This window comes from Leucoraja erinacea, chromosome 28, assembly GCF_028641065.1.
Source record: "Leucoraja erinacea ecotype New England chromosome 28, Leri_hhj_1, whole genome shotgun sequence".
NCBI lineage: Eukaryota > Metazoa > Chordata > Chondrichthyes > Rajiformes > Rajidae > Leucoraja > Leucoraja erinaceus.
This window is the reverse complement of record NC_073404.1, coordinates 31,610,370-31,623,865: the sequence shown is the minus strand read 5'-3', so window position 1 is coordinate 31,623,865 and position 13,496 is coordinate 31,610,370. Positions and strand designations below refer to the sequence as shown.

General features: G+C 47.0%; 1 protein-coding gene across 6 annotated transcripts in view; it reads left to right on the top strand.

Annotated features, from left to right (window-relative positions):
• gosr1 (golgi SNAP receptor complex member 1) overlaps nt 1–13,496 on the top strand; it is a 53,613-nt gene that overhangs the window by 23,920 nt on the left and 16,197 nt on the right. For all 6 annotated transcript variants that reach the window (XM_055658186.1, XM_055658187.1, XM_055658183.1 and 3 more), the window contains exon 6: nt 13,265–13,294. In XM_055658186.1, coding sequence (XP_055514161.1) covers nt 13,265–13,294 — 30 coding nt within the window. The remainder of the gene's footprint in view (nt 1–13,264; nt 13,295–13,496) is intronic.

Here is a 13,496-nt window from a genome sequence, read left to right as displayed (position 1 = left end):
GGGTTGCTGTTGGTCTGTACTTCATATTTAAAATGTCATGAACCATATACTAGTTAATGCCCCACCCACCCCACCAAAATGCTGCTTGCAATGTGATGGTTGTGATCTCACTAGGTCCCCATTCCATGCACTCCCGTTAAACCCACTGCAGCATTGGTTCCCACACTCCACACACGTGGCTTTTCTCCCAGATCTTCGGTTTCCTCCCACACTCCAAAGACGTGCAGGTTTGTAGATTAATTGGCTTGAGTTTGTATGCTTGGTATAAGTGTAAATTGTCCTTAGTGCGTGTAGGCTTGTGTTTATGTGCAGGGATCGCTGGTCGGTGTGGACTTGATGGGCCGAAGGGCCTGTTTCCATGCTGTGTCTCTAAAACTAAAAGTAAATTTTACACAATCCAAGTTTTCAGCAACTTTTCCAATTTGTTTGAGCTGTTAACAATCCAGAGGCTGCATCAGTAAATGCCACTGCTCATCGTTTTATTGGGCTAATTCAGATTACTTGTGCTTGCAATGGTAGAACCTTTGCCATCTGTTGTGAGGAGTATTAAGACTTCCAGTGGGATTTTCATACCTGTTTTGATTAACGGATGATGAATCAGTGTGTTCATTATAAAGATGAAGCTGCTGCAGTTGGAGTTATCAGATATATTCCTGGATCCCTGAGGTGGAAGATGTCTTCCTATTCTAGACTGGCATCAACTTCCTGTATCTGACGTGGAATTGGTTGAGCAAATATTCCAAATTAAGATAGTTTATTAAAACTTGCATCAAAATCGTGTTTATTTACAGGCTTCTGGCATCCAATGGTACAGTTGGGAGTGATATTGGTTTTCCATCTGGGCTCTAAAGGTACCTGTGTGAGGGAGCGAGGAGAAGCTGCAGGGCATTTTCTTGCTACGATTAGGTGGGTAAGAGTTGAAGCAAGCAGGGATGTAAGCCTCGTCTAGAGAAGAGACATATGTGACAAATTGAGGTAGCTCTGAGGGCTAACGGAATCAAGGGACATGGGGAGAAAGCAGGAGCGGGGTTCTAATTCTGGATGATCAGCCATGATCATATTGAATGGCGGTGCAGGCTCGAAGGGCCGAATTGGGCTATTAATGTTCAGAATTTTGCTTGAGTTGAGTTTAATAGCCTGATGGCTGTGGGGAAGCAGCTATTCTTGAACCTGGATGTTGCAGATTTCAGGCTCCTGTACCTTCTAACTGAAGGTAGCGGGGAGATGAGTGTGTGGCCAGGATGGTGTGAGTCCTTCATGATACTGCCAGCCTTTTTGAGGCAGCGACTGTGATAGATCCCTTCGATGGTTAGGAGGTCAGAACCGATGATGGACTGGGCGTTGTTTACAACTTTTTGTAGTCTTTCCCACTCCAGGGCGCTCAAGTTGCCGAACCAAGCCACGATGCAACCAGTCAGCATGCTCTACCGTTCACCTGTAGAGGTTCGAGAGAGTCCTCCTCGACAAACCGACTCTCTGTCTACATCTCTACAAGATTGCCCCTTATCCTCTTACCCTCCACAGAATAAAGAACCAAGATAGACACAAAATGCTGGAGTAACTCAGCGGGACAGGCAGCATCTCTGGAGAGAAGGAATGGGCGAAGTTTCGGGTTGAGACCCTTCTTCAGAATAAAGAAGTAATCTGTCCAATCCCTCCCTTTCACTCAGGCCCTCAAATGCTGGCAACAACCTTGTAAAAATATGTTACTTGGTCTTGATCTCTGCTTGTTCATCCCTGTTACTTTTTACAATCTTATCTTGTGGATAATCTTCAGTGTTTTTCCACGTAGCACTCCCACTGTCAGGTTAATTTGTACCTAATAACACCATCAAGTGTAATAGCAACAGAGCTTTATAAACATTCCCTGTTTTGGTGCCTGACCTTGGTGAGATCAGCAGTGGTTAAAGCAAACTTGCCCAAATATGTTAACACCGTTGAAGAATTTTATGGCTGATCATCAGAGAGCCATCATGCGTCTTCATTAATATCTTGTATAACTACCTTGTTTTTCCTAATACGTCCTTCTGTGAACAAACTCGTTCATCTGCCTGGTCCCTTTTGACCCCTTTATAAATACATTGGTGGAGTTGCAGACATTTTTGAAGCGTCGCCAAGCAGCATTTATTTCTCGTATATCGTCAACAGGCTCACGTTAGAATAAAAAGGTGCACTGGAGAACATCTAGGAGAAAATTAAATAACCATTAGACAGATGAACCCGCCATTTATAGTCCTTTTATCCCTGCTGTTTTTACATTTCTTGGATTGTAAATGCCACAGGGCCTGTCCAGCGACACACACAGAGTGACGCCTGTTTGGTGGTGAATAGTCACCCAAAGAGTCGTACCTTTTTCTGGTCGCCGCTGAATTTTCAACATGTTGAACATTTTCGGCGACCTACTGCGACTATGATGGGGCCGGCAAGTGGCCGAAACAATTGGGTAGTGGGACAGGCCCTTAATGATAGTGTAGTCAATTTTCCAACGTCTGCCTTGTAGCTGATCAATAATCACTCCCACCGTAGCCTGTTACTTTCCAGCAATGCTCAGCAATGCAGTGAGAGAACCTCTCTCAACACATTGCAACTAACTTCTTTAATTTCCTGAACATCACATTTCCATTAGACAGATCAGTAATAGATTTATCCACAGAAAGCAAGTTCATTTCCGGGAGGAGATTCAGTTCCATTTATGTTCCTGTTATCATCTAATTAAATGATTTAATATATTACGCTGCCATATCGTCTTATTCCACTCTCCCCCACTGTGGACATTAAACTTTGTCTGTGGAACTGATGTGTGGCAATGCTGAGAACTATATTCTGCACTCTGTATCTTCCCCGCTGCTCTACCTATTGTACTGGAGTTTGCCTTGATTGTAGTATTACCTGATCTGATTGGGTAACATGCAAAACAAAACCTTTCACTGTACCTCAGTACACACACATGCTGGAGGCAGATACGAAAACTGGGTGGCACGGTGGTGCAGCGGTAGAGTTGCTGCCTCACAGCGCCAGAGACCCGGGTTCCATCCCGACTATGGGTGCTGTCGGCATGGAGTTGGTACGTTCTCCCCGTGACCTGTGGGGTTTCACCAGGTGCTCCGGTTTCCTCCCACACTCCAAAGGCAAACAGGTTTGAAGGTTCATTGGCTTTGGCAAAATTGTAAATTATTGTGCGTACGTGTACAGGGATCACTGGTCGGTACAGACTCGGTGGGCCGAAGGGCCTAATTCCATGCTGTATCTCTAAACTAAACTTAACTAAACGTGACAATAATAAACATAACATTGATGCACATCTAATGTTTACAAACTAAGTGAGAACTTTTGTTAAAACTTGAAATTCAAACAATTTGAAAGATAGTTCTTTCACTTGAACACTTTTTCTTCTTGCCCTACAATCCCATTTAAAAGCAGTGGGCCTGCATATCCCCCTCCCCCCCCCATTGTAAAATCTGATTTCAGTTCCATTTTCAGTGTTGCAAATTTTCAATGGACTGTGTTTGTTTGCATTATGGACGTTGGTTTAGCACGGTTATGGTTGGAGGAATCTCCGCTAGATACAGTGGTGCACTCCATGGGAAGTTAAACACTCACACCAACGCCACCTATTATTTTTTTCTCCAGAGATGTTGCCTGACTTGCTGAGTTACTCCAGCATTTGTGTCTATCTTCAGTATAAACCAGCATCTGCAGTTCCTTCCTACACATCTATTTATTGGCAAGTAGGAACAACAAAAAACATTGTAAATTGATACGGAAATAATTGTATTTGTAACCCAACCATCTACAGTGTGTTCACTGATAGATATACTGTTCCTTTGAATTCACATCCCATTCACTTTCATGTTCATTAACTAACGTAGAACTCCCATGACAAGTGACTGACAAAATCTCCTCTAGAATTAGCGTGATTTCTGTCATGTCCCGTGAAACCTTTTTGTCCCATTTTACTTCCAATGTTAATTGCATTCTCTTTAAATTCTATATAATGCATTTCCAGCATGTTTCCCTCTTTGCATTCTCATTCAAAGTTTTACACTTGGTATAGATCACATGAAATAAGCAATCAGATGTCGTACAAATAGATATCGATGTTATAAATGAGATGCCATTTATAATGACAACAGCATGCCTCCTTTTATTTACTGGGTTTACCAGTGATTAAAAGCAATCTAATGTGGGGAATTCTGTGAAATGTTTCCAATTAGTTATCTATCAATTGAAATAAAGATGTTTTAACATAGTTGCAACGTGTGAGATTTTATCAGAATCTATGAATAAATTTAGGATTGAATGTCACATTGTGTCAATCTAATCATATATTAAATCAAATGGAATTTCTAATATTTGTCACTATTGTAGTCCAGTTACAGAGTTTTACTAATTTACTTCATTGTATTATTGATTATTGAACCTTTATCTTTGTGTTATTGTGTTTACGGGCCTGTTTAACTGCAGCAAGTTAAATAATCATTGTTTGGTCGCTGGTACATATGACAATTAAACACACTTGACTTTTGACATTTTGTAAACAGTTGTAGCCGGCTAATACGATTTTAAATGCTTCTAGTGTTGGGATATGAGAGTTGCAACTCCATATTCTAGCCTGCACAACATTGGAACCAAGCAGGACAGGCAGCTTCAGACTGGAGAAGGGTCTCGACCCGAAACGTCACCCATTCCTTTTCTTCAGAGATGCTGCCTGTTCCGCTGAGTTACTCCAGCATTTTGTGTCTGTCTTCGGTTTAAACCAGCATCTGCAGTTCCTTCCTACTCAACATTGCAACCATATTGGTGTGGGATTCTAAATGCTACTTTGGAGCTCTAATTCCTGTGCTGAAGGAAAATAAAGTGTGGACAAATCAACAGCAGGAGGAGAATACATTTGGCATTTCAGGCCTTGGAACTAACCCCTCTCAAAATGTACCCTCATAGGCTCCCCCTTCCCCAACCAAATAATCATTTAAATTAAAAAGTTATCTTTAAGTACTTCTAAAAATAAAATCAGCCAACTTAATTTTAAGGATATTTTTGTTAACTGGGTTCAGAAGAGGTCTAGTTTGTAACTATCATTTGATGTATCATATTTATATATTTCCTGCTAATTTACATTTCCCAAGTGTCTTGCATTTAGATATGAGTGTGTGCATCAGACATGATGTGCCTTCTTTTCCATCTCTGTGTATAGATTTATACTCCGTAAACTCTAATTTTGTCCACATTTATCTCACCTTCCTGTGGATTTAATTTCCCTCATTTCTTTGTCACTCTGCCCATATCACCTTCTCCAATCAAATATAATATTTGCTGCAGAATTTGACAACGTTGTGTCTATTGGTTTCTATTTTCTGCTGTTCTTATTGATCCATTTTCCCCATCATCCACTGTAATGCTGTAGGGGTTGAGGGGCCAATGGATTAGTGGCCAGATCTTATAGATGCTGCAACTGATCATCTCGAGCAGCAGTTGTGGACACAGAAACAGTCAACATTTTGGGTCAAACAGAATTTATATCACAATTACTGTTACATTTATTGCTGTTTTTCTTCCAGGTACGTTTCTGATCCAATAAAATGTAGTGTTTGTAAAACGCTGTCTGTTTCTCCGTCCACATATGCTGCCTGGACTGCTCTGTGATTGTAATATTTTCCATAGAGTTTATATTAACTCTTCAACGCAGCACAACAACAGAGGGTTGATTCTATTGATGCAATGAATGAATATATTTTTAGGCTTTAGAGATACAGCATGGAAACAGACCATTCGGCCCACCGAGTCCAGGCCGACCAACAATCACCCCATACACCTCTGCCTATCCTTAGCCCCACGTCCCCCTCCCTTTTCATCTGTGCTTGAATTGCCTCATATTGTGTTTTGAATTGAATTCTGTCTTTAATTTGTGTACTAGTCACGTCTCTACTATTTATTTCATTCCGCTTAAATGGTTTTCCTCTACTTGCTAAATTTTTGTAAGGTGTCCTTGAGACTCTTGAAAGGCGCCCATAAATAAAATGTATTATTATTATTATTATTATACACCAACACTATACTACACACATTAGGGACAATTTACAATTTTACCAAAGCCATTTAACCTACAAACCTGTACGTTCTTTGGGTGTGGGAGAAAACTGGATCACTGGGAGAAAACCTATGCGATCATGGGGAAAACGTATACACTGTGTACAGGCGGCAGGCACCCCTAGTCAGGTTCAAAGCCGGGTCTCTGGCGCAACTCTACTGCCTCACCACCGTGTGCTGATGTTCCCAATAGTCTCTGCATTCTGGAACAGGACCTTGGCTAATTATAGTTGATGAATCTTTATCCTGTCTCTGCATTAGCATCCTCGCTATGAATTCATCCGTATAATAACTTGTACATGTCTTGCTACCATTGATTTAGATCAGTAATATTCCATGTCTGGCAGCTACCAACATGCTGCTGTTGCAATCTATTAAAGAGGTGTTTTCAATTTGTATGAAAAGGGGAAATCAGTAGAAAAAGAAACGGTGCAAATATAGAACTGCAGAATTTAGTATGCTAGTTATCTTTCCACACAACATCACAGGTGGAAGCTGTGCATTGGTGATCAGGTGCAGGGCTGTGTCTCTTCGGTAGACAAGAAGCATACATGCAGCTCCATCAAGCCATCGCAGTGTGAATAGTAAGCTCACAACAAAAGCTTTCCACTGTACATCGGTTCACGTGAATGGCCGCATACGCAATGCATGCTTGCAGTGAGGTTCCAGCGCTTTTTCTTGGCCAAAATGGTTTGTCAGCAATGCCAGCAGTACTCTGCAAAGGCCACATCAGAGATGTGCACGCCCAGGAATTTGAAGTTCTTGACCCTTTCAACCATCGACCCGTTGATATAAATGGGGCTGTGGGTCCCCCTCCTACTCCTTCCAAAGTCCACAATCAGTTCCTTGGTTTTGCTGGTGTTGAGGGCCAGGTTATTGCGCTGGCACCATATGGACAGTTGCTCGATCTCTCTTCTGTATTCTGACTCATCCCCATCAGTAATACGTCCCACAATAGTGGTGTCGTCAGCGAACTTGATGATGGAGTTCGCACTGTGGTTCGCTACGCAGTCATGGGTATAGAGTGAGTACAGCAGGGGGCTGAGCACGCAGCCTTGAGATGCTCCCGTGCTGATTGTTATCGAGGCTGACACATTTCCACCAATACGAACAGACTGTGGTCTGTGGATGAGGAAGTCGAGGATCCAGTTGCAGAGGGATGCGCAGAGACCCAGATTTGAAAGCTTGGTAACCAGTTTGGAGGGGATGATTGTGTTGAATGTCGAGCTGTAATCAATGAATAACAGCCTGACATATGAGTTTTTGTTGTCCAAGTGGTCCAATGCGGAGTGGAGGGCCAGCGAGATCGCATCCACCGTTGATCTGTTGTGGTGGTAAGCGAACTGCAGTGGGTCCAGGTTTTTGTCGAGGTAAGAGTTGATTTGCGCCATAATCAACTTCTCAAAGCACTTCATCACCACCAGCGTTAGTGCCACTGGTCGATAGTCATTGAGGCACGTCACCTTACTCTTCTTGGGCACTGGTATAATTGATGCCCTTTTAAAGCAGGTGGGGACCTCAGACCTCAGAAGTGAGAGGTTGAAAATGTCCGTAAAAACTCCCGCCAGTTGGTCCGCACAGGTTTTTAGAACACGACCGGGTACACCATCAGGTCCAGGCGCTTTTCGACGGTTCACCCCTCTGAAGGATTTCCTGACATCGGCCTCTGTGACTGAGACTGAAATGCCATCACAGCGAATGGGGGATCGGGAAGGCACATCAGTATTCTCCCTGTCAAAGCTTTCGTAAAACACATTGAGCTCGTCAGGGAGTGATGTTACACCGACATCCTAGTGAGGAGACGGCTAGAATCGCTGGCGTGAGCAGCAAGATGCACGCCTCATTACAAGAAGCATTCGGTGATCAACGAGCACTGTTGCTTTTTGCCGTGTTCAATAGTGCAAGAGGAATTTAATTTTTGATGTGGAAAATGGACTGCGTCCTTGTGGGTTTTACTTGCCTTATTTGAAAGGCTGGGCAGACAGAGATGCAAGCACGAGCATTTTGTTTCACCCATCTCTCCCTCGGGAAGTTCAACAGCGAACAAAATCTACCACCCCAGCCAGGGAGTTGGATATTCCTGTGAATCTAAACGGCACGTCAATAATTGTCTTGTAAATGTAGACATGAACAAATACCGTCCAAACAAAGTCAGTGATGTATAACTGATGACCATAAACTGGAAGGAAGTGCAATCTCTGCACATCTTTGACCACTTTTTCATCCATTCCAGGCATCCAACTCGTCTAAATTAAAATAATAGATATATGGCTGAAAGCACTCCTGGCTGGCAGTCATTTTATTACACAGAATGCTGGTGAGAAATGGAGTCTTGCCTTCCATCAGTAAATGTCACGCCAGTGTTCAGTCTGTCTGCTGGAAAGTCACCCATCTATGGTGTTATAGAGTCATAGAGTGATACAGCATGGAAACAGGCCCTTCAGCCCAACTTGCCCCAGCTACACTAGTCATAGAGTGATACAGCATGGAAACAGGCCCTTCAGCCCAACTTGCCCACACCGCCCAACTTGACCCAGCTAATACACCGCCCAACTTGACCCAGCTAATACAGCATGGAAACAGGCCCTACAGAAGCTATGTCCTTTGGTCCTCGATTCCCCTACTCTGGGCAAGTGACTCTGTGCATCTACCCTATCTATTCCTCTCACGATGTTATACACTAAACATCGATGCAGGTTTAGTGAGTTGGAGGTTTAGCAGTAATTAGGACAAAACTGCCTATCTTGCAGCAAACAAAATTTGCTGTTAACAGGAGAAGTCTATTTACAGAATTTTTATAAAATGCTTCTGCAGTCAATAGAAGTCATGACAAAACAGCAGCAACCTCCTCCAATAAAAGCAGCACGGTTTCTCTCACAAAAGGTAACGTACTTGTATGTAGGAGTGAGTGCCAGTGACTTACAGCAGTGCCGTGTCCAAATGTGATTTATCAGGGACATTATCCAATCAGCCCCATTCCAGTTGCAAGTCATGTTTGTTATTTAGATGACCAATTCAACCATTTTCTCTTTCATTTTTGGTCCACCATTGTGATTCTTGTATGTTAAGGTTGTCATATTAATGAACTAAAGGCGCTCGTAAGTAATAATCCTGATTGGTGAGTTTGCAGATGATGTCGATAGATACATACGTTATTGTCATATGAACCATGAAGGTACAGTACACAAAAGAATCACCACAAGGTGCAAAATTACAAAGTACCCTAAATATTGTTGCTCCCTTCCTCGTTCCCACCACCACTCACCCAGTTTTGATTGTGATGCTTAGTTTAATGAGGATAGGGATGTAATGACAGTGACACATTGTCTGGGGCTAGCCGGTACCCAGGAGTGGTTTAGGCTGCAGCACAGACACTCTATTTAAAGTCTTTTATCATCTGGGGAAAAGGTTGCAATTCCAATGTCCCCGTTTGTTCACTTTTGTTCGTTAACGTAAGGATGAAAGGTGGAATCGGTCAAAATTAATATTGCAAAGCTGGAGGCCGTTCAGCCGCTGTCTATGCCAGCTGCTGGCATTTTATTATTTATTATTGTCGAACCATGAAAAGCTTTTTTGTTCTGTACCGTCCATCCAGTGAAAAGACTATAGATGATTCCAATCATGCTGTCCACAATGTACAGAAACACGATAAAGGGAATAATGTCCAGTAAAGTCCAATTAAAGACACAAAAAGCTGGAGTAACTAAACGCATCAGACAGCATCTCTGGAGAAAAGGAATGGGTGACGTCACCTATTCCTTCTCTCCAGAGATGCTATCTTCGGCGCCTATGCTGGTTTAAACCAGCATCTGCTGTTCCTTCCCACACAAAGTCCATTTAAAGATAGTCCGAGGGTCTCCAATGCGGTAGATGGAAGGTTGGGACTGCTGTGATGTTGGTGATAGGATGGTTAGTAACAAGCTGTCAGTCCTTATTTTACCGGTAGCTCAGCACCTTATTCCCTCACATACCTTACCCGTAATTCTTTGACCCCCTGCCTACAAGGACGGTTCCCGGAATCCTATTGCCAACGTGTCTGTTGGAAGAAACCAGCATCCTTGAAGCATGCCGGAAACCTGGTGACCATTGTGGAACCTCCATTCTTGCACTTCATTATAATAGTGCTGATGTATGGGAGGATTTTTACTAAATTCTTTGTATGAAAGTAATTACACTATGCCTTGGTACAGGCAACAATAAAGTAGCATTGAACCATTCCTGGTGGAAGGAGATACAAGAGATGGCAGATGCTGGAATCTTGACCAAAACATACCAGCCTGAAGAATGGATGTGGACAGGATATTTCCACTAGTGGGAGAGTCTAGGACTAGAGGTCACAGCCACAGGTCTCTCTCGCATCCCTATCACCCACCCACCCTTCCTTCCTCCTCCCACTCCTCACTCCGCCCCACCCAAACCCCTCCCTCCCTCTTTCCCTCCCACCCTCTCTTTCTCCCACCCCCCCTCCCCCACCCACCCCTCTCTCCACCCACCACCCCCTCACCCCCCCACCCCCCACCCACCCTCCCCCCCACCCATCTCCCCCCCACCCCCACCCACCCCCCCCCCACCTCCCACCCACCCACCCCTCACCCCCCCACCCACCCCCACCCCCCTCTCCCCCCCCACCCTCTCCCCCCCCACCCTCCCCCACCCTCCCCACCCCTCTCCCCCCACCCTCCCACCCCCCCCCCACCTCCCCCCCCCCCACCCCTCCCCCCCCCCCCACCCTCCCCCCTCTTCCCCCCCCCCACCCTCTCCCCCCTCCCCCCTCTCTCCCACCCACCCACCCTCTCCCCCCACCCTCCCTCTCTCCCCCCACCCTCCCCCACCCCCCCCCCCCACCCACTCTCTCCCCCACCCCTCTCTCCCACCCACCCCTCTCCCACCCCCCCTCACCCCCCCCCCCCTCTCCCTCCACCCTACTCGCCCCACCCTCCCTCCCCCACCCACCCTCTCCCCCACCCCCCCCTCTCCTCTCCCACCCACCCTCTCCCCCACCACCCACCCCCACCCCCCACCCACCCTCTCTCCCCACCCATCCACCCTCTCCCCCCACCCACCCTCCCCCCACCCCCACCCCACCCACCCTCTCCCCCCACCCTCCCCCTCTCCCCCCCCCCCCCCCCCCCCCCCCCCCCCCCCCCCCCCCCCCCCCCCCCCCCCCCCCCCCCCCCCCCCCCCCCCCCCTCCCCCCCCCCCCCCACCCCCCCCCCCCCCCCCCCCCCCCCCCCCCCCCCCCCCCCCCCCCCCCTCCCACCCCCCCCACCCCACCCTCTCTCCCCCCACCCACCCTCTCCACCCACCCCCCCCCCCTCACCCCCCACCCCCCCCCCTCCTTCCACCCCCCTCACCCCCACCCCACCCCCCTCCCTCCCCCCCCCCCTCCACACCCCCCCCCCCACCCACCCTCCCCCCCCCCCACCCCCCCCCCCCCCCCCCCCCCCCCCCCCCCCCCCCCCCCCCCCCCCCCCCCCCCCCCTCCTCCCCCCCCCCCCCCCCCCCCCCCCCCCCCCCCCCCCCCCCCCCCCCCCCCTCCCCCCCCCCCCCCCCCCCCCCCCCTCCCCCCCCCCCCCCTCCCCCACCCCCCCCCCCCCCCCCCCCTCTCCTCCCACCCACCCCCCACTCTCCCCCCCACCCCCCTCTCTCCCACCCATCCACCCACCCACCCTCACCCACCCACCCACCCTCTCTCCACCCATCCACCCTCTCCCCCACCCACCCTCTCCCCCACCCACCCTCTCTCCGCCCCGCCCTTGCCTCCCTTTTCACTTTACAGATTTGTTTAATTCTTCAGTTCTCTTTCATTTCTGGCCCACAGTTGGTCCAGCACAGAGTCAGTGCCTGTCAGTTGCTGCTTTCATCTATTTCTGTGCATGCCTTTATTTGCTAGAATGGAATAAAAGACGCCCTGCTCTGTTTTCACTAACAGTGGCAAATCCCAACTATATTTCTTTTTTAATTGTCCTACAAATCCTGTTTTATTTCTCATGTGATTTATGACACACTGACCATTTCTTCCTTCACATTTGTTGCTCGATCTCTTGTGGGCTTACAAATTAAGTAGAATTATTGCTTAAATTAATAAGGTCATAAAGTATTGAATGCGATTAATTTGTAATAGATTGAGGTATGTTTCAAGTTTATGCAATTTTGGAGGTCAAGTCTGGGTGGCGCAGCGGTAGAGTTGCTGCCTCACAGCGCCAGAGACCCGGGTTCCATCCTGACTACGGGTGCTGTTTGTACGGAGTTTGCACGTTCTCCCCATGACCTGCGTGGGTTTCTCCTTCCACACTCCAAAGACATGCAGGTTGTGAGTTAATTGGCTTTGGTCAAAAATTGTAAATTGCCCCTAGTGTGTAGGAACGTGCAGGTGGTCTGTGGGTGGCGCGGATTCGCTTGGCTAAAGCACCTGTTTCCAAGCTGTATCTCTGGTCAACTTTTCAAGTGGGGGGAAAAGGAGAGACATTGATGCCCAGATATGTAAGAATTTGTCCGAGGTGAAACATGCCGCCCAGTGCTGCTATTTCCTAAGTTCCCGCGTTATCACAAGAAAGAACTCAGCACAGCACCGACAGACATCTGGTCCAAGCCTGTGACACTGCACCTGCGTCATTGATATTCTGGAGGGGGTGAGGGAAGGAATGTCGAGCCGTTTGAGAGTGGTGAATCTCTGGAACTCTCTGCTGCAGAGGGTAGTTGAGGCCAGTTCATTGGCTATATTTAAGAGGGAGTTAGATGTGGCCCTTGTGGCTAAGGGGATCAGAGGGTATGGAGAGAAGGCAGGTACGGGATACTGAGTTGGATGATCAGCCATGATCATATTGAATGGCGGTGCAGGCTCGAAGGGCCGAATGGCCTACTCCTGCACCTAATTTCTATATTTCTATGTTTGGTTTTAGCAAAGTAGTTCATCTTGGGTCTTGTGAGAATGGAACCTTCCCCAATCACCAACCACCTCGCTGGTAAATAAAAATAGGCTCTATCTGTATGATTAATATCTTTCCTTTCTCTTGCATTCCACTGGGACACGTCTGCTGTCGTGAATTATGCATGTTGAAAGTACTACGCTGAATATATTTCTCAGGTGTCTGTAACGGAACAACTGAATGATGAAATGGCCATATGAATTGCAGGGCGATATATTTTCATTATTCATTTTTTCTCTCTTTTGCAGCTCAGATCGGCTGATAGAAGACACAATAAGGTAAGACCACGTGAGCCAATTTAGGCTTTTAGACGTTGGAGATACAGCACAGAAACAGGCCCTTCGGCCCACCGAGTCTGCATCGACCAACAATCACCATGTAGAAATTACAGCTGTGTTTATACATAGTACCCCCATTTCAGGGCACCATAATGTTTGGGACACAGCAGTGTAATGTAAATGAAAGTAGTCATGTTTAGTA